Source organism: Canis lupus, chromosome 10 (assembly GCF_003254725.2).
Source record: "Canis lupus dingo isolate Sandy chromosome 10, ASM325472v2, whole genome shotgun sequence".
Classification (NCBI taxonomy): Eukaryota; Metazoa; Chordata; class Mammalia; order Carnivora; family Canidae; genus Canis; species Canis lupus.
This window is the reverse complement of record NC_064252.1, coordinates 9,122,321-9,143,095: the sequence shown is the minus strand read 5'-3', so window position 1 is coordinate 9,143,095 and position 20,775 is coordinate 9,122,321. Positions and strand designations below refer to the sequence as shown.

At 41.1% G+C, this 20,775-nt stretch overlaps 1 protein-coding gene across 19 annotated transcripts in view; it reads left to right on the top strand.

The window, feature by feature from the left end:
* The window catches only part of GRIP1 (glutamate receptor interacting protein 1), a 661,865-nt gene that overhangs the window by 589,389 nt on the left and 51,701 nt on the right, over positions 1-20,775 (top strand). For all 19 annotated transcript variants that reach the window (XM_049115121.1, XM_049115119.1, XM_049115116.1 and 16 more), the window contains 2 exons: positions 7,685-7,765; positions 18,537-18,606. In XM_049115121.1, the coding sequence (XP_048971078.1) occupies positions 7,685-7,765; positions 18,537-18,606 (151 nt within the window). The remainder of the gene's footprint in view (positions 1-7,684; positions 7,766-18,536; positions 18,607-20,775) is intronic.

Sequence of the window (20,775 nt, the reverse complement as noted above, 5' to 3'; positions counted from 1 at the left end):
ATGTGGCAATGTTAAGAAGCGTAGCTGTGGCTGAAAAAAAGATGGGATGAAAGATAGAGGGAAGCCCAGAGGGGACATGTTGTTCTGTCTTGTTGATATTGGAGAGATCAGAGCATATTTGGGGCCTAAAGTGAATGAGGAAGAAAAAAGAGAATTGATGGATATAAGTCCCTAAAGGGATGAGAGGGGAAGTTACCTAGAACATAGGTAGGTAACTAGTCCAAGACAGAAGGTTGGCAGCTGCCTCTTGTGAGTTTGTAGAGAAGGATGTGAGACCATCAGCACATTTTTATCTGTGTCTTTAGGATCTCATGTATGAACTGTCAAGCAAAGGTAAAAGGAGCAGCATCTTGGGGAGTTGAAAAGAAAGATTGTTTAGAATAGCTGACGGGGAAATGAGTGAGAAATCTAACCAGACTCTTGTAAAGGGATTTTCAGGCTGGGTAGTGGACCAGGCAGGGTCTGGAGGCTCTAAGTTTATACACAGTCAACCTGCATGAGCAAGTAGTTTTTTGTCAGGTGACTTCCGCTCCTGAGGAATAATAGCAGAGGTGGGAGGTAATTAGATTAAGCCAGAGATTAAGATTTCTGGAGAAGGTTTGACAGAAAGAAAACTAAAGTCATAGCAAGTCAAATTGTTGCAGGAAGAGCAAATGAATAATTTTGGTGATAACCTAAAACTCACGGTGATACTTATCAAATGCTCACTCTACAGGATGCCGGTCTTCTAAGCACTGTGTGTGTTTTAGCTCATAACAGCAAGGAGGTCACTAGGATTATGTCCCCAGAAAACTGAGGCTCACCGAAGTTAATGGTAGGGCTGGGATTTTCACCCAGGCAGTCTGGCTCCAAAGGCCATGCTCTTACCACTACACATGATACCTTGGAGGAATCTAGGTTGCAGAGGGATGGACATCAATAATGGATCAGCGTGGTAGACTGGAAAGAAAGAGAAGACTAAGGATCTAGGAGTATTCAGGTAGAAAAATAGGCATTGGAAGAGAAAATTGAGGAGAGAGCTGATGGCAGGAGACTGAGGTCCAAGTGGCATATTAGAGCTTAGGATTTCAGAGAAGGTCAAATAAGGCTCAGGGTAAGGGAGCTACAGAAGTGATGTGGAGTGGAGGCGAATATTATTCAGCCAGAGGTCCGGGAATTGGACATGCAGCGTGATGGAAACACCAGGCACACAGTGGAGTCCCTCAGGAGGAGGGCAGGACTTGGAATGAGGACGGGAGTGTGAACTGGCTGCTTTTGACATGCCGAACACAGTCCTATTGAAGGATCTCTGCACTTTGCCCCCGCCTGGGTAGCTCTGTCCTACCACGGTCTGGGGGTTCGCTCACTTCATTCAGGTCTTTGCTCACATATCACTTGTTCAGAGAATCCTTCCCTCATCTATCACTCTGTCCCCTTGCCCAGATTTATGGTTCTTCTTAGTCGTTCTCATGCCCTGGTGTTATGTTGTGGATTTATTTACTGTCTTGTCTTCTCCAGTGGGAAAAAAATCTATGATGTCAGAGACTTGTGCCTTTTGTTCACGAATGTATCCCAGCACCCACAATAGCCCTTGGAATGCGGGAGACTCTCAGCCAATATGAATGAATTAAGTGTGGTTGTCTCTCCTGAGGGACTGGAACCAGGAACTTCAGTTTCTACATCGAGAACTGATGCTGTACCCACTGTTTCTCTGGGGTTCCTGGTCTCTCCGTGCTGCTTGTTTCTGCATATCTGCTCTATTTGTCTCTGTACAAGTTCTTTCTTGATTGTACTTGTTTGCCCCAACTTTGCCAAAGTCCCTAGCCAGTACAAGTTTTTTTTTTTTTTTAAGATTTTATTTATTTATTTGAGAGAAGAGAAACAGGCCGAGGGAAAGGAAGAGAAGCAGTGCAGACCCTGCCACAAGACTTGATCTCATGACCCTGAGCTCATGACCTGAGCTGAAACCAAGAATCAGACAATTATCCGACTGGGCCACCCAGGCATCCTCAGTTCACGTTTCTAATTCTTAGGTTTGGTAGCTGCGGCCAAGCAGGAATCTGATAGAAGGACCCTTAAGAATAAGTCAGGTGCTAGTGAGGGTATGGTTTTCAAAGAAGGCTGTCCAGAAGTTCCAGAATGTACTTACTACAAGCACACAACATTCGTGGTAAAGTGATTTGTACGATTCACTATCTCCATTTACTTATAAATGGGAAAACTGAAGTTTGGGTGGGGAAACCCAAGGTCATATTACAAAGTGAAGAGTAGGTCCCAGGTCTGCTGACTTGCACCTGTCTTTTCCACGTCATATCACACTGCCTCTTTGAAAGAGATGTCAGAGTTGTCAGCATGACAGAGCAGGATTTCTGAACCTCTGCCCTACTGTCCTTGGTTGTTGAGGGGAGGTGAATATCCTGGGAGCTGTAGGATGTTGAGCAGCATTTACTTGAGGCACTCCCGTAGGGAATGGCCAGCAGAATCTGACCTCTTCCATCAGCAGTATCTAAGTATTTATTTGTGCTGTAACTGCATTTTTATGTGTATCATCACTATTTGCTCATCTTGTAATCCACATTTAATGTATATATACACTTTAATATTTGTTGACTAGAAACTTGAATATCCTTGGTTTAGGCTCCTAAAACATAGAAACTATGTCTATTAAACTCACTTTATTCAGTACCAAGCTTACTTGAATAAGAGACAGAAAAAAAGGGACCTAAGTGCTTCTACTCTGCCCTGGTTGCTCCGTAATTCAACCCATTTCAAATGGATAGATATGATGTAGAATAGGGCCAGAAAAAAATCCGATCCTATCATGCTCTCCTCCCATGGCTGACATTGATTGCTAACTGATTTCAGTATCCTCCTCCTAAGCCTAGGGACAACATCAGGATCTCCAATAAGACACTCTAGCTACTAGCTAGTCATTACCAATCTACTGGAATCTGTTGGAAACTACTGGAATCAGAAAGCTCTTTTTTAGCCATTTGAGAACTTGGAACGTTGGTAGGAAATCTCCAGACATGAGCTATTTCAAGACTGCCCTTATCCTTCTGGATGTATTCCTAATTATCCGGCAGTGGGCCACCTATTTCCAAAATTCTTCCTCAAAAATATGTGATGCCCAGATATTAATTCCCAAGCTATTGGTCTCAGAGGTAAGCCATCTCTACTTTATAAATATTTCAAGTGACATAGAGAGTGTTTAAAAAGCTGGAGTGTGAGTATCCTCTTGCCTAAATCTCTCTCTTTAGATGGGTACCTCTGTACAAACAACATTGTAGTAACATTTATGGAATTCTGTTTAAAGCTGGAATGATTCATAGCCTCATCAGTTTAAAAAACAAAAGTTTAATTTTTTTCTATTTCTTTACCAATTTTTTTACCATACGTGTAATTTTACAAAGCTATATTCATAATATATGTACAATTTACATTTTGCCTTTTTCAATACTGTCTTTTCTTTTTTTAAAATTTTGTTTTATTTATTCACGAGAGACACAGAGAGAGGCAGAGACATAGGCAGAGAGAGAAGCAGGCTCCATGCAGGGGAGCCCAATTGGGACTCGATCCCGAGACCCTTTGGCCCTGGGCCAAAGGCAGGAGCTTAACTGCTAAGCCACCCAGGCATCCCAATACTGTCTTTTCCATACCAGTCTAAAAAAAAAAAAATGTGAATACTTGAAGATTCTGCTTTAACTCCGAGGTTATTTTGTTGGAAGAGATGCAGCTTTGTTCTGAAAAGAAGTCCCAGGGAAAACCCTATCAAATGATGTTTGCCATCATTACTAGAGCCCCCAGTGCTTTCCTCTGAGTGGGTGGAAGTTAAGCATTTACATTTACCACCACCCACCCCGTTAGAATCTCTTAATTTTTCAAATCTCACAAGGGTGTCCAGGTTAATGAATTATGATGCGGTGATTATCTTACAGTGCCAATGACAAATGCTTCAGGCAGAAAAAGCAGGCCAATTGGAAAGCAGGGAGCCTCTGTTTACCCAAATGTGTTTTTAATTACAGTTTTAACAAAGATAAAGCAAAAGAAGGGAAGCACAGAATAATCACATGGGAGTCTAACAAAATAAACATCTTATTTATTTTAAACCTATTGTATCTCCAAGTATCTTTTTCCTCTTTACTAGTATTTCTTTAAGAAACATCAAATTAAATATGCCTATGCTTTAACCACCAAATAACTGTGTAGGCAAAAAAAAAAAAAAATCACCAAATATAAAATAAATCATGTTGGCATTTAAAGGTTAAAGTGAAGCCACAGCTGATTATCATTTGTTGATATTTGTTCATCATTATGAATATTTCAAATCTTATGTAGTCAAACATGATTCATTACTGTTTTCCAGGAAGTGATAATATCTCCTCCAGTGTCATTAACAGTGTTAATCTTGGTCAAGGTTCCCTGCATCAAAAATTTATAAAAGCAAAATGTTGCTATGGTAACTATTCTAGATCAATGATTCCTGGCCCTTCGGATTCCAAGACCTCATCTATATAGCATTGTGGACAAGCTGTTACATATCTCCATGAATACATACATGCAAGTGTACCATATTTTCCCCTCCCCTTTCACAGAGAATTTTGGCAAAAAAAAATAAAAATAAAAATAACACTAAAAAAAAAAAAAAAAAAAAACATGAAACAAGTTCCCTAAGTGGTGAAGCTATTTGTGCCTTTAAAGCTTCTTATGCACTGGCATATGGACCACTTGGTGTTTTATCTGGGTAATCAGATTCCTACTACACCCACGAACATTTTTGTGGACGCTTTCTGCTTAGCGGCGGTCCCATGTCTGCTACTAGATCAACGTGTTCATCAGAGATCATTCAGTTGCAAGCAACAGTCATGCACTTGAGCTAATTCAGGCAGACAAGGAGCATTTACTGGAAGCACACAGGAGTTTCACAGCCCTGGAGGACAGGATATGCAGGCAGGCCCAGCACAGCCTAGAACCAGAGGGGAGAGCTGTCAAAGCCAAGCACAGGCACTCTCCAAGACCACCATACATGCTCCTCAGGTAGGCTTGCTGGTTTCTCCCTTCTCTCTGCAGACTGGCTGTTGGTGCCGGTGGGCAAAATGTGGCCACTTCAAACGCCCTCTCTGCCCCCACTCTGCATGCTCATTCTCCACTCTTAAACTGTCACGTTGTGGGTAGGAAGAAGGGTGGCAGTTAGCCTTCCATTATTGGAAGGGAGAACGTAGAGGACTCAGGGGTGAGATGGAAGGCACAGATCTGAGGAATATTTTGGAAGTAATATGTATGACACCTGCGGCCTCTGAACCGAGGAAATAAGCACACCCACATGTTGTTCCTGACCCTGTTTGTTTTTCTACCCCAAAGTATCAAAACTATTCAGTCGTTTTGAAGTCAGGGGAAATAACTTCATCTACCTCAAGTACTATTGAGAAATGGGACATTTCACATGAATTCTTTTTTTTTTAAAAGATTTTATTTATTCATGAGACACACAGAGAGAGAGGCAAAGAGAGAAGCAAGCTCCCTGTGGGGATTCGATCCCAGGACCCCGGGATCATGACCTGAACCAAAGGCAGATGCTCAACCACTAAGCCACCCAGGTGCCCCTCACATGAATTCTTAGAGAAGAAACAAATATATACGGGTCCTTTCTGGTATGTCAGAATGTTTGCTGAGGACAACAGCAAAGCCGAAGACATCCACTCACACGGTCTGTGGCCCTCACGACAGAGTTAAGAAGAGTGGGAGGGTGCTAAGCAAAATAAGTCAGAGAGAGACCTCCCTCATGTGGAATTTAAGAAACAAAACAAACGAACAAAGGGGAAAAAAGAGAGAGACAAACCAAGAAACAGACTCTTAACTGTAGGGAGCACACCATCAGGTCACAGGATGGGGGGGAGGTGGGCAGAGGGATAGGCTAAGTGATGGGGACTAAGGGGGGCACTTGTGATGAGCACAGGATGATGTATGAAGTGTTGAACCACGAAACTGTACGCCCAAAACTAACGCTATGCTGCACATTAACTAACTGGAATTTAAATAAAAACTTTTCAAAAAAGGGGGGGAAAAAGTGGGAGGGGGTTAGAGAAGCAGCAGCCTCCCCAGCTTCCCTGGGAAATGTGCAAAGCACTGGAAGGAAAGAAAAGACCAAAAGGGAAGACTTGCCTTTACTTGGCACAACGGTGGGATCTGTGAGGGGCAGCTTGCAGATCCTTTTTTACAGGTGGCATTCTAGAAGCCTGGAGGGCCCAGAGAAATCAAATGTTTATTGTGCTTTCCAGTTTAACAGTTGGTGGCAAATCTTCTGAGTTGGAAGATCAGCTTCTGGTCTTGTAAAAGGTTTACTGCCTGCATTTCTCCTGGGAAAGCATAACAGGCCTGGAAGAGCAAGTTATGGCCCAAGAAGGGAATAGCCCAGCTCTGCCTCCATGAGGCCCTCCCAACTTTCACCTGAGCTTTGCAGAGACAGAAAAGGCATTAAACACTTGATGAACAGATTGAGCCAAGAGCTAGTTGTAACCACAGTGTGGCTCTGCCATCCGACAGGCCCCCCACCCTTTTGCTGATGTTTCCCTTCATCCGCCCCCTTGCACCCCTTTCCTAAACCTGCAAGAAAGGACTACAGTCAGCTGAGTGTGAATAGATGTTATCTCCTCAGTGGATATTTTCTTTTTAACCTTCTGTCTCATTGAAGGTTTCCCAGAATGTCCTAACAAAGGAATTTTAGGAAAAGTCTATCTAAATCTATGTAGCAGTTCTTTTCTCAAATACTAATCGGGCCCTGGTAAACTCAACTTCGTTCTATCCACAGTTGAGATCCCGGTTCTCTTTCTTTTAGCTCCCCTCTGTAGGGCTCGGCCAGCACCTGGGCCCACCTTCACTCTGCTCCAGCACCTCCTGCCCTCCTGCTCCTCCCTGGGGCCTCCTGGAGCTCCCCAGGATCCAGAAATCAAAGGACAGCCCTCTGCGCAGTGGGGGCCTCCTGGCGCCCTGTGTCTCAACCCCACAGGCAGCGTCCAAGCTTAGGGGTTGTGACCAATACCATTCTGGTTGTGAAATATTTCAAGTATCACTCTTGTCTCCACCTTCTTGGGGTATATTTTTCACTCTTTATATTACAAATGAAGGCACCTCACTGCCCCCCAGATCAACAACCATCTCATCAAGCTGAAATTTCTCCTGAAAACCGATTCCCCCAGCTACCTTCTAACAAAGGTTGAAAAAGAGAAATTATCGCTGAATAGGTAACTCTGGGAAACATGGTTGAAGAGGAAAAAAAGAATATAATCAGACCCATGGTTCTTAAACTCTGGTGTGCCTGGGAATCACCTGGAGAACATGCTTAACACGCAGATTGCCAGGCTTTATCTTCAGAAATTCTGATCCTGTCGATCTAGGGTGATTCAGGAAGCTGTATTTGTATTTGTATTTTCACCCAGTCCAGGTGAATGGGATGCAAAGGTTGCCCGGATGACACTTCAGGATACTGAGCTCAGGTGTTGCTGTGAATCACGCACGGCTGCCTTCGGGCGCGACAGGTGTGCTTCACCAGGAGCAGAGTTCATCAGGATCCTACGGGCCTTCTCCTTGCTTCACTTCCCACAACTTTAACTTCAGACGCTTATGACACAAGAATTCCTGATGCATCTTCATTGATTGGTGCTTCCAGGTCGCGTACAAACATCTCTTCTTTGTTTTGAAATTACAGAGTCCGTCATCCCGAGTAGTGGCACGTTTCACGTGAAGCTCCCCAAGAAACACAGTGTGGAACTTGGAATAACCATAAGTTGTAAGTAAAAGTGACCCTTTTTTTTTTAAACGTAGGATTTGAAAAAGACATTAGAAAATTGTACTGTCGGATGTCTTGCAGGTGTGACAAGTGTTTTTTAAGTGTCACTGCCACGTTTCTATGTCCTGTTACAAACAGGCAGAGCCAGTAGCACCTCCGGCCCTTGTGTCAGGGGCAAGTTACCTAAACTCTTTCCGATTGTAGGTTTCTTCATCTGTAAAATGGGAATAAGGATATCTAAAAAAATATAGGATTATTTGAAGTATTTAATAAAAGAACATATTTATTATACCTAGTAGAGTTCCTGACAAGTAGTAAGTATTCAATAAATGCATCTCATCCCCACCATGAATAACTAGATGAGCATAGAAATGCATATAGGCTCTCTACATTCTCCTATATTGTGGATTGTTTTCACAATAATCTGTTTAATAACAAAAATCACATTTATCTCCTTTTAAGATTATGCTCCTGTCAGTCCACTATGTATGCATCAGTAAGCCGTTTGGCAAGACTAATAATATAATGATTCTTAATTTAGTAACTTTTAGAATTCCTGCATGGTCCAAGGTATCTGGCTAACCAAACCAAAAAAGGAAAGCAGAGCATATAAATGTGCTTAATTCCCTCCTTTCCTCGGGCTCTGGCTTTATAACTGCTTTGGTAAAAACAGCTTTGAAAATTTCAGTTCCCATTTATAGAATGTGAATTGAAGTTTTTGTGCTTTTAATATCCATCAACTAGGTTCATCAATAAATGCCCCCAAGAAAACAAAGCAAATGATTAACGCATAAAGACCAAAGAGGTGATGTCTGTGACCAAGGAGTGGTCTGTTCAAGAAGAGCGATGAGGTTACATGAAGTGCCTCACTACACTCTGCTGGACCGCATTTATTTCAGTGGCTAAGGCAAAAATAGTTCTCAACTGGGCTGTACAAAACGGGGCCTGTCCACTTCAACTTTGACAATATAAATGGAACAATGAAAATGAAATTTTAGGTATAAACAATATATCAGACAGATCTAGTGCAACACTAAAAAAAAAAAAATAGTGGAACTTTAATACAGAATAAATGTTAAGAACAAGCAGGTCTGTGTATGAGAGAGCACTTGCACCCACCTCTTGAACCCCCGTGTGGCATACTGGGAAGAGAGTAGGGATGCTGTGTCTTCATGCCTCTCTATGAGAAGTAGAAAGATGAGATGGGATTTTGGAAACTCCAGACCTATTCTAGGTACTACTGAAGTCGTTTATGCCTTTAATTGGATGACTTAGCTTCTCAGTTTGTTCATTATGAAACAAAGAGAGTGTGCCGTCATTCCATCAACAGCGGTGATTACTGAAATTAGGGGAGAGCTCATCAGACCTTAATTATTCAAAAAATATTTGGGGCTCAAGATGGCTGCTGCAACCCCCATATAACGTTAAGCCTGCTCTCATTTATTCTATTAATTCCATTCCATTGATTTGTGTCATCAGAATTGGCCACGAAAGCCATCTTTCTAGGAGAAGTGCATAACCTGCCGGCTGCTCTCAGAGGCCCTGCTTTCCACTCCATTCTTTCTTCCTTTTGCCTTCATTAGATAAATGCATTCTGAGTGCTTAGCATGCCTAGGCCCTATGTGAAGTTTTGGAATTTAACAGATTTTAAGTGGGGAAAATGGTCTTTGTGTTTTTATGTACAATAGATTTATTCTTACAAAGTGATATATGTAAGGGGAGGAGAGTAAGGAGATGGACAAAATGGGTGAAGAGGAGAGGGAGATAGAGCTTCAGTTATGGAATGAATAAGTCACAGGGAGAAAAGGAACAGCATAGAGAAGAACATAGTCAATGGTCTTGTAATTGCATCGCAATGGTATTGTAATTGCAGCTCATGGTGACAGGTGGTAGCTACACTTGTGAGCACAGCATTAACAAATCAACTTGTCTCAAATCACTATGTTTTACACCTGAAACTAATGTAACATCCTGCGTCCACTACAATTTTTTTAAGAATGTAAAGAAAAAAATTTATATATATATATATATATAACTGTAGAGTATCCATTTAAAAAACTAATCCTGCGATATAGTCCTTTTTTAAGTCAATACTTAGATGCTCAATTTGTTTGAAGTGTATTCATGTATACACAATTACAACATATTTTATTCATGTGAAGAATCCTTTAAAATTATGTTATGATGGTTTTATGTATGTACTATTACACTTAATACCAATAATAGAAACTTCCCCCAAGCCCCCACAAGAATGGTCTAACTTTTAGCCACGTGAGCTAAAGCTCTTCACGGAAGCTGGAAGTGTACGCCATTCCTGGATGGAGGTATGATACATAAGCTTGTCAAACACGCTTGTCAGCCCATCTAGAGCTACAGCTCCATATATATACAACCTATCATCACTATACTGAATTTGTGTCTCCTCATGGAAAATACTCATATTTTCCCAATTGAGCAAACAGAATTTACTTTAAAAAAAAAAAAAGGCCAGAATCCATTTTTATTGTTATGAAATAGTAAACTCCTGAGGCCTAGCATGGCTCCTGGCATTTTGTACAAGGTGCTTTTTTCATCCCTGTCTTTGTGGAGCGAATGAATAAGGAATCTCTCAGAAACAATCTTCTGCTAACAATCCTCTCCTAACCACTGTGAGCTCCAGAAATGAGCCTTTGAAGGAGATGATGAATGCAGATGTTTATGCAAAGGGCCTGGTGTGAACCAAAGCAGCACCTACTTGAAAAGTGATTAAGAGCAAGGCCTCAGAGCCCACACTCCTCCACTCCTTGACTCTCTTGACTTCTCTGTACCATTTCCTTGTCCTTCTTCTATAAATTGGTGCACTCGTAGAAATCTTGAGAAGATTAAATGAGTTAGTAAAGTGCCTCGAACCAATTATGAGCCTTAACAGTATTAGTAATTATGATGATTATTGCTATTTATTTTGCATATAGACCTTCATGAAATAGCTCAACCCAAGCTCTACCCCACAAAATTTCATGCCAACTACAATTATAGCACTTAGGTAGGAAACCAAGGGACCCTCTTCTCAAACACAAAGGTCCTATTAGCAAAACTGAGGCAATGCAAGAGTTTATTGATGTTTCTTACTATATACAAAGTCCTCCTCCATCTCCTTCACCCTGTGAGAACCTGAGGAGCAAGAAGCAGGCCTCTTCTTGGGAAGCTTTCCACCAGAGCCTTTCACACTTGGCTGAAGCCTCACTCACTCTTCATACCTAATTGACTGAGAAATGAGTCTCTCTGATTTTGGATGTGGTGAGCAGTTTTAGACTAATTTTCTTAAGTTCCTGATGAGACGTTCATAGCACATTAGCACCGGGCATTGCTTTTATTGATGTGATTGCTATAATGTGGAGCGATTTATTATAGCAAATAAAGTGGAACAGTCTCACGCTGGAAGTAGCATCCCAAAGGTCTGATGCCTCAGCCTATAGGGAAGCAGAGCGCATACACTGCCATGCAGCCCACCAGCCTTTCAAGTCAGACAACCCTGGTGGCCACTGTCACCTGCAGTTGTCAGTAAAGTTATTTTGATGCTGATGTTTTCTTCTGCAGATTCACTACCAGAATTTTTATCTACTTTGTACCAGGCATGGCAAGAAGCAATTTCTATGTGTGCTTCTCGCTTAATCCTCAAAGGGGCCCTGTGGCATCTATGCCCATTTTATAGAAAAGAAAGACTCAGCTGGGTACCCTGCCCAGGACCCAGAGCTCATGAAGGCTACACAGGATTCAAACCCATTCTGTCTGACTTGGCATGGGCTTTGCTGTCACACCACCACTCCTCACTGCTTCTGCATGATTGATGACCCTTCCCACATCCTATATCAGAGAAGCAAAAGACAGCACTTTGTGGAGTTAATTTGTTGACTTTCCTTTTTAGTTGTGACTGGATTTTTTTTAGGAACAAAGGCTTGCTTTTTTATATATATACATAAAATCATAAAACAGCCTTTATGACAAGCACAACAAATCTGTCATTTTCCTCTTAAGTCTTAAGCGTATTTAGGAAAAATACGAATGGCTCAAGTTTTTTTGCCAACTTTGCAATAAAAATTCTACTCACTGCTCCATTTCAAATCAAATAACTTGTTTTACTTGCCAGGTATCATATATATGGTTGCAAGTAAAGTCAAACTGAATGATTGTGTGTGTGTGTGTGTGTGTGTGTGTGTGTGTGTGTGTGTGTGTCTCCAGTGTAGTTTGGACACAGTATCAGGCCTTTTGAGCAAAGTACCCCGACTAGCAGAGTAAGACCCATAAATGCGATATTATCAAATGTTCTTGGGATACTTTGTTGATTCATGTTTAATTAGCTCCAAAGTTCAGAAGATTTTACCTGTCTTCTAATACAGAGGATTTTGTTTTTTATTTTTTTAAAGATTTTATTTATTTATTCATAAGGATGCAGAGAGAGCGGCAGAGACACAGGCAGAGGGAGAAGCAGGCTCCCTGCAGGGACCCTGATGTGGGACTCGATCCTGGGACCCCAGGGTCATGCCCTGAGCCAAAGGTGGACCCTCAACCACTGAGCCACCCAAACGCCCCCAATACAAAATTTTTTTTTAAGATTTTATTTATTCATAGAGATGCAGAGAGAGAGAGAGAAAGGCAGAGACACAGGCAGAGGGAAAAGCAGGCTCCACGCAGAGAGCCTGACGTGGGACTCAATCCAGGGTCTCCAGGATCACACCCCGGGCTGTAGGCAGCACTAAATCGCTGCACCACCGGGGCTGCCCAATACAAAATGTTTTAAGCAAAAGATCGAAAATGTCATTTTCTACCTTTCAACAACTATTTGAGAAGCAAAGAATGTTCACTTTAAGACTCAGTTCCTGATCGTGAGAAAGGACTAGTGATTTTTAAATCTTCAGGATCAAAAGATAATAGCTTGAACACTAGCATTTAGCACTGTTACCACCCCATACGGTTTTTAAATAAATGACAGTTTAAGATTTTTCAAAAGGCACAAGCCATACGGAGAAGAAGAAAAGGAAAATAGATAGCAGCAACCAAATTTGGAAGTGGCAGAGAAGATGGAGAAAGATGAATTTAAAGAAGCAGAAGGGAAAGCTGACAAGGAACCTGATTTGCATCCTAAGCTCCCAACAAGACCAAGAATTGGTGGAATCAGGAACTTCTGGAAGTGACTCCGGTGGTAGTTGAGACACGAGGTATGGTTGAAAGCCTGTGAAGAAGGAATCATTCCCTTAGATGCCTTCCCGCAGCCAGTACAGCCAGGCACCTCTCCCCTCCTGGCAGAACCAAGTTTCCTTCTCTGGAAAGCATGAAGTCGAGAGCCTCTGGACTGGGAGTGCACAGAAGAGTGTAGGAGTGCTGCTCTACAAAAGCTGATGAGGGCAAAGTGTACACACTGAATGTGGAGACTGCTAGTCTTCCCCTCTGCAGGCTCAGAGAGGCCAGCTAGCCAGGCTAATGCCCTCCAAGTGGGAGGAAAAATCAGAGCCATCTGACCCAAAGAAACAGCCTGGCCTGAACTAAACAGGGATCCCATAGTCCACAAACGCCTCTCAGGTGCACCAGGCTTCCTAATAGTTTTGTAGGACTGCATCTTTAATGTGAACAGACAGCCAAGAAAAAGCAGACACCAGAGGGAAAAACTGAATGTGCAAGTCTATCATCAAAAACAAAGAAGAGGGGATCCCAGGACGGCTCAGTGGTTTAGCTCCCACCTTCAGCCCAGGGCATGATCCTGGGGTCCTGGGATTGAGTGCCACATCAGGCTCCCTGCAGGAAGCCTGCTTCTCTCTCTGCCTGTGTCTCTGCCTCTCTCTCTCTTCATGTCTCTCATAAATAAATAAAATCTTAAAAAAAAAAAAAAAAAGGAAGAAAGACAGAAGCAGCATGTTCAGGAAGAAGAAAACCTTAAAAAGGAACAAGGTTTCATTAACATCAGTAACAACCTTGGATAATGTGTGGATGGGAGACAGGAAGTGAATACTCTTCTAAGACAACATACCAAGGGGGGGGGCAGGGGGGAGACAAAGAGCTCTTGGAACTTAAGAACATGGCAGCAATTAAAATATTAGAAGATTGGGCAGCCCTGGTGGCGCAGTGGTTTGGCGCCGCCTGCAGCCTGGGGTGTGATCCTGGAGACCCAGAATCGAGTCCCACATCGGGCTCCTTGCATGGAACCTGCTTCTCCCTCTGCCTGTGTCTCTGCCTCTCTCTCTCTGTATGTGTCTCTCATGAATAAATAAAATCTTTTTAAAAAAATAAAAAAAAATTAGAAGATAGAGGTGAGGGAAAATTCCAGAAACTAGAAGAAAATAACAACAAAGGGATCCCTGGGTGGTGCAGCGGTTTGGCGCCTACCTTTGGCCCAGGGCGCGATCCTGGAGACCCGGGATCGAATCCCATGTCGGGCTCCTGGTGCATGGAGCCTGCTTCTCCCTCTGCCTGTGTCTCTGCCTCTCTCTCTCTGACTATCATAAATAAATAAATACAAAAAAAAAAAAAGAAAATAACAACGAAATGAGGAATCTAAAGATATAAAATTAGACAAGCTGAATCCAAAGGACACAATATCCAAATGATAGCCATTACAATATGAGGGAGTAGAGAAAAGTGTGAGGGCTCCAAGGATGCAAGAGAGCAGGGTTAACAGATAAATGGAGGCATATTAAAATTTTTAAGACTTTATTGAAGCAAAAATAGATTCAAATCAGGCAGTGCCAAACTGGAAGTAGTTAGGAGTGCTCTACCCACTGGAGCCTGGGGGAAGACATGTAGATAAAGTGCAGACACAGACAAAGGAAATTATTCGTTGGCTGTAGCTTAAAGCCTAGTTGGCTATTTGTGATTGGTTTCCCTTAGCATTTAATTTTGCAACTTTGAGGCATTGACAGGCTTAGATCTTGGTTTACTTCTATAGGCCATCACCCCATTAGAGCCACCTCAGTGTAATGGCCTCCTTGCTTAATGAGTATAACAAAAGTCAAGAGAACATCTTCCAGGGTCTGTGGGAAGGAAGTTCCCAAGATCTATGTAGCAACCCCGGAAAGCAAACAGTCCAGATGGGTTGTAAACCTCTGTGAGAAGCCCTGATATGATTAATCATACTCAGAGAAGATTTATATAACCTGGGATCTGAGGAGTTGAATTCACAACAAACACAAGAAAACTAAGCAAAGACACCAAGACAATAGACAGCTACAGGGAAAACAGAGCCTGTGAAAAGCAAGTAATCATACTACATAGCTTGTCTGTGAATACTGTTTATGTAGTCATAAAGGAGAGTGCCAAATATTGATCTTATAAAAAATTAAGACAAAACTATGTTGGAAGAATGGAGAAAGCCCACGGGACAAAAAAATATGTGAATATGGTTCAGATATAGAGTGAGAGAGAGCTAACTCCTCATCTTTCATAGCAGAAAGTAAAAAATTAGCACTGAAAAATAAATAAATAACACTGTGTGTTATTCAGCAATATAGCAATAGCCAAAAGTTGCATCTAGGGAAGTAAGAAATAAAGAGGTGCTCCTGGAGAAATTTGACTCTTCAAATTGTATGCATGTGTAATTTTGATATAAATAAATAGTTTTTAAAAAGTAAATTTAAAAAAACAATATAATAGATGGTTTTCTTGTGAGGATCAAGAATGTACATCTATGGGCAGCACAAAAAAAATCAATCATTGTGATGTTATATAAGTGGGTTCTGGTGATTTAGGATAATTTTTCTAGGAACATCATCTTGTTGACTTGCAAAATAGCTGTAAAAGGCATGAAAATGATGAGTTTTGAAAAAAACTTGCAGATGACTCAAAAATGTAGCACTTGCAACAACAAAAACAACTAACAGAGATGGAAGAGTTTGAATTAAAATTATTTTAGGAACTATGACTAAGGAAAAGGCAGTATTTTAAATTGAATATATATGATATGACACGGGATTTGTGTCATTGTTCTCTCTCTTTTGTCTGACTTTCAGTTCTGTACATGTTTATATTGAGATTTCAAGCATTGTGAAACTGTTTTGTCCTTCTCGGAACTCAATAACCACGTGCGATCCTTCTTGGTAGGCCACAACCATTTAGTGAGACCTCCCCACCATATGATGGTTCATATGGCTTTCTCACCTGGCATCACTTTGCAGAAGAGGGAATTTCATGGCTAATAACTTCATGAGATTTAACCATCCCTGTCCCCCACCTCTGTTATACACCTTCTCTAGGGGTTCATGGCCTCTGCCCAGAGCAGAGCTGCCTAGTTTATAGTTAGTGTCAATAAATATCTATTAAACAAATGACTCTGTGGATAACTTCAGTCAAATTCACAGCATTAAGTGCTAGGGTATTCTCGTTCAAAGGGTCACAAATTCAGAAGCCCTCAGGAGTGAGGCAAGTCAGTGAATGAGATCCATCCAGGGAGGACAGTGGCAAGTGGGAAATAAAAGGCTGCTCCCAAGAGGGCAGTTGAGAAGTATCTAACATTACTAAATAATCGTAATAGTAGCATGTGCACTGGTCCGGTCCACTTCAATGTAAAACTCAGTCCTTATAAAAAAAAACTCTGAGATAAGCATTATTATTATTATTATTATTTATTATTATTATTATTCATCTGCAGGTGAAAAAACTCAGTTGCCTAAAGAGTCAGGGTTTTGAACCAAGCATTCTGGCTGCCAAATCCCAGCTCTTGATTCCTCTACCATATTACCCCCCAAATTTTAAAAGAAGCTATCCACGTGCATGAAATCTACTAATTTTTAAATGTTGGCAACTAATCTAATTTTTTAAAGTACTACAAGTCAAGCAAAGCATGCTTGGTTTGTGACTCCTTCTCAAGTAGTGGAGAATTAAAACATAGGTACTTGGATATGCAAACAATGTCTGAGCCCCCAGAGCCACATTTAACATGCTGGTAGGCACGGTAGCAACAGTGCCAGGAGCTCATATGGATTTGGACACACTTCCAGGGTCAACTTCATCACTCCATTGGGCATCTACCCTGATTTCAGGCCTCAGGTATAGTCTTGGTTAAAGAAAAAAGAGAAGAATCTAGTAAATTTAAGAATGGCCACCATATGTGTCTATGTGCCATGATAACTTTCAAACCTCTGCAAAGCTGTGTGGGTTGGTCCAAGAGGCCTCGGTGCTATTTTCCTCTGTTACAAAGATGACAGACAGGTTTGATGTATTTTGTTGCCTCTACTATTGTTTCATTTCAAACCATTTCAGTGGAACATGGATTTTATTAAAAACCAAGGGAAACAACATTGAGTGCTCTGTGATGGTTACTACAGCTTGGCAAAATAGAGTATAAGTTCATTGGCAGATGCTAAAAAAGTTGCATTTTCTGGTCATAACAAAATTTTTGTCTTTGAGCCCTATGCCCAAAACAATTTGCAGTTGTAAAATATGACATGTATAAAAATGCTAAATGCTTATATTTCTCTGGAGGAATTATATCAAATCATTGAGTGGAGGTTTAAATTATGAATTAATTGTAGTGGATAGAATGTTTTACATACTTTGCTAGAAGCTAAGAATAATGACTGAATGAAATCCCCTTAACATTTACTATGGACTAATTTAAACAGTGGGTAAGGTATTGGTATATGTATTTGCTTTTTCTTTCAATGTTGTGTTGAGATATTAAACCATCTGTTCTTATGCATAAACATTTTCCTGGGATTCAGATGGGATTATGGGATATGATATGGTTCTATGATTATTATGGGGTGATCAGCCTTTTTATAATAAAATCTTACTTTAGGGGCCTTTTAATGATCCTTAAAAGGAAATCACTACAGACTTCAAACTAGCAAAATATCTCCTCTCAGAGGCAAATTGTTTTTTTTTTTTTTTATAAATGTCAGTATGGGTTCTTTTAATTATCAAATACCTAAATTAAATGTAAACTTTCTAGATGAAGATGATATTTTTGTACTTATTTGAACTATAGCTCATTTTTAGGATTAATTCTAAGGTAGACTCAAAACTAATTGCTTTTCATTCTCATCAAATGGAAATATCCCTGAGAGAAGCTATAAAGCCAAAAACTGACCACTGTGCAGGATAGCAGGATAATTTGTAAACTCAATAAAAGTTATAGGTGCATATTTATAATATGAATATGTATAAAATATAAGTAAGTCAAATACTACTATAAAATAAAATATTCACATTCTAGAACATTTCAGAGCATTCTAGGTTTGAATATGTGAGCAAAATTTCAAGATTTACATGTCTAGCAAAAGATTTCCTCCTGGGGGGAAAAAAAGAGCTTTAAATCAGTAAATCTCACCCACTTTGCAACCCTGTACACTAGTACAGCACAGTCCCACAAAAAGTGGTGTCTCCTCACCAAAAAGAAGTAAAGAAAGAAGTAGGCAAAGGGAGCACATATAAATACCAAGAGGGGGAGCCCCTAGTTGCTTCTCATAGTCTCCTATTGGGGTATTCACCTTTCACCTTTCTCTTGGGAATCACAGGTTGAAATAGATTTAAACCTAATGGGCAGCTCTGCAATTGCCTCCTTCTCCAATTGCAAATCTAAAGTGACTTTTAGTTTTTAAGTTTGTAAATACTTTATTAACACAAACATTTTTATATCAAGAAGATAGAATGTGCACATTTTCTAATTTGCTTGCTGAGCATCTTTGCTTTGCAGTCTGTAGGCAACAGACTGTAGTTGCGTTAACCATTGCTATAAAACGGGAACTGTATGGTGTGGGTGAACCATGGATATAAAGATGTGACTATTCCAACTTCATTATTACAGCACCGTCTAGCAGAAAGCCAGGAGACCCCCTTGTCATATCAGATATCAAGAAAGGAAGTGTGGCACACAGGTAAGGAAAATGAATTTTCTGGTTTATTCCAAGGCATTTCTGTTTCTTTAAGTAACTCCACCCCCAACATGGGCCTCGAACTCAGGACCTGAAGATCAGGAGTTGCATGCTCTACCAACCGAGCCAGCCAGATGCGAGGCATTCCTTAATTAAAGTAGAAATGACCCTTTCCATACCTATGGTAGACCTTGCTGATAGATCATGGTATCCTCAGTCTTTCCCAGACAGCAACTATTAATCAATCATATTCAACATTCCTCATGCAATGACTGGGTAGCTAGCTCTCCCACCTCATTTCACCTTATTTCTGTACCCACTGCAGACAACAGTCACCTGAAAATATTTCTTAGGGTCCTTCCTGAGTCCATCACTGGCTCTCCTTCCCTGATCATCTTCTGTCCTTCATTTTCCAGCTAAAAATCTGGAAGTGGCTCCAGTTATGAGAAACACCCTACATGGAGACAATAGCTTGTGAAAGAGCTTTGCTAAATGCCAGAATGTCCTCCCTAGCCAAGCCAGATCCTTCCTTGAGCCTTGAACAGTGTTAGTCTCCTATTTGGTCCATGTAATGTCAAAATTAGAGAGTCTCAAACTTTTGATTTCACAGATCAAAAATATTTATTTTAAAGATTTATTCATTTATTTGAGAGAGAGAGAGAGAGAGAGAGAGAACATGAGCGGGAGGGGCAGAGGGAGAAAGAGAGAATCTCCAGCAGGCTCCATGCCAAGCACAGAGCCAGACTTGGGGCTGGATCTCACAACCCTGAGATCATGACCTGAGCCTAAACCAAGAGTCAGACCTTTAACTGGTTGCACCCCTCAGGCACCCTTAGATCAAAAATATTTTTAAATGTTTGGGAATACTGATATAAGACTATTGACTTTCTATTGACCAAATAAGGACTTTTTTTAAAAAAATCCCATCTATTATCACAGTCATGTCATTAAAGTAGTTTTAATGCTCAAAAAGTAGGAAGGACATCGTATGAGTTTAGATATATAAGTATAGGGCCAGATGCCATGGCAGGGAGACATAAATAGGCTGCGACCAACAAGACTACACTGTGTCTCTCATGCAACAGTTGGAAGGGAGGCAGGCAGTGTGGGGCTGGGGAAGCAACTCTGCCATCCTCACCAGTTTTCTCCAATTGTTGCAATTTTCTAGCCATAGAAGGCAAGTGGAAATGGTGCTAAGAGAGCCTGGGGTGTGCATCTTCAGGGAATGACCCAGGAGAGGTCAGAAGAGAGGAGAATAGAAGCTGACGCCAATTACTAATCTCTGTCACAGAAGTAATACGTAAAAGATCGTTCTTACCAAAACACAACTTTCCTTACAAATATGTACGTGTATACATATATGCACCTACAAACACATACACATTCTCATTATTTTTCTCATTTCATGATGGACCTTAAAATTTGCCAACAGACCTGCAGATGTCCACTTTCAGTTTTAGGCTTTCAATGGCCACATTGCGGACAAGTAGCATCAGATTCACCCTTTTCCCCTACCTCAGCCACGATGGAAGTGCACGATGGATGCACAAGTGGAAGTGGCAGGGACACCAAGATTCAGACCTCCACTAAATCCAACCCTCCCTGATTTCCCTCACTCTCTCAACCCTCTCCTAGTACCTGGATTGCCAAGGATGAAATGTAGTGCAATTGCGTGCAGAAGCATGAGGACACCCAATGTCCGTAAACCCTGTGCCATTACCTCCCTTCCTAGGAAACTTAGAATTCCCAAGTGAAGCTTAGATGGATGTCCTGGACTAATTCAAGGAACTAGGATTCAAAAAAAATGTCTTTAATATTCTTGAAATGTCATGTCATGGTAGCCATCCAAAATAAGACTAGGAAAAATTTATTAAAAAAAAAAAAGGGGGGGGGATCCCTGGGTGGCACAGCGGTTTGGCGCCTGCCTTTGGCCCAGGGCATGATCCTGGAGACCCGGGATCGAATCCCACGTCGGGCTCCTGGTGCATGGAGCCTGCTTCTCCCTCTGCCTGTGTCTCTGCCTCTCTCTCTCTCTCTCTGTGTGACTATCATAAATAAATAAAAATTTATTAAAAAAAACAAAAACAAAATAAGACTAGGGAAAAAGGGATTTGTTAATAAAATGTATTTTAAAAATAGTTGAAGAACCTCTCTTCCTCTAGAGACTGTCGT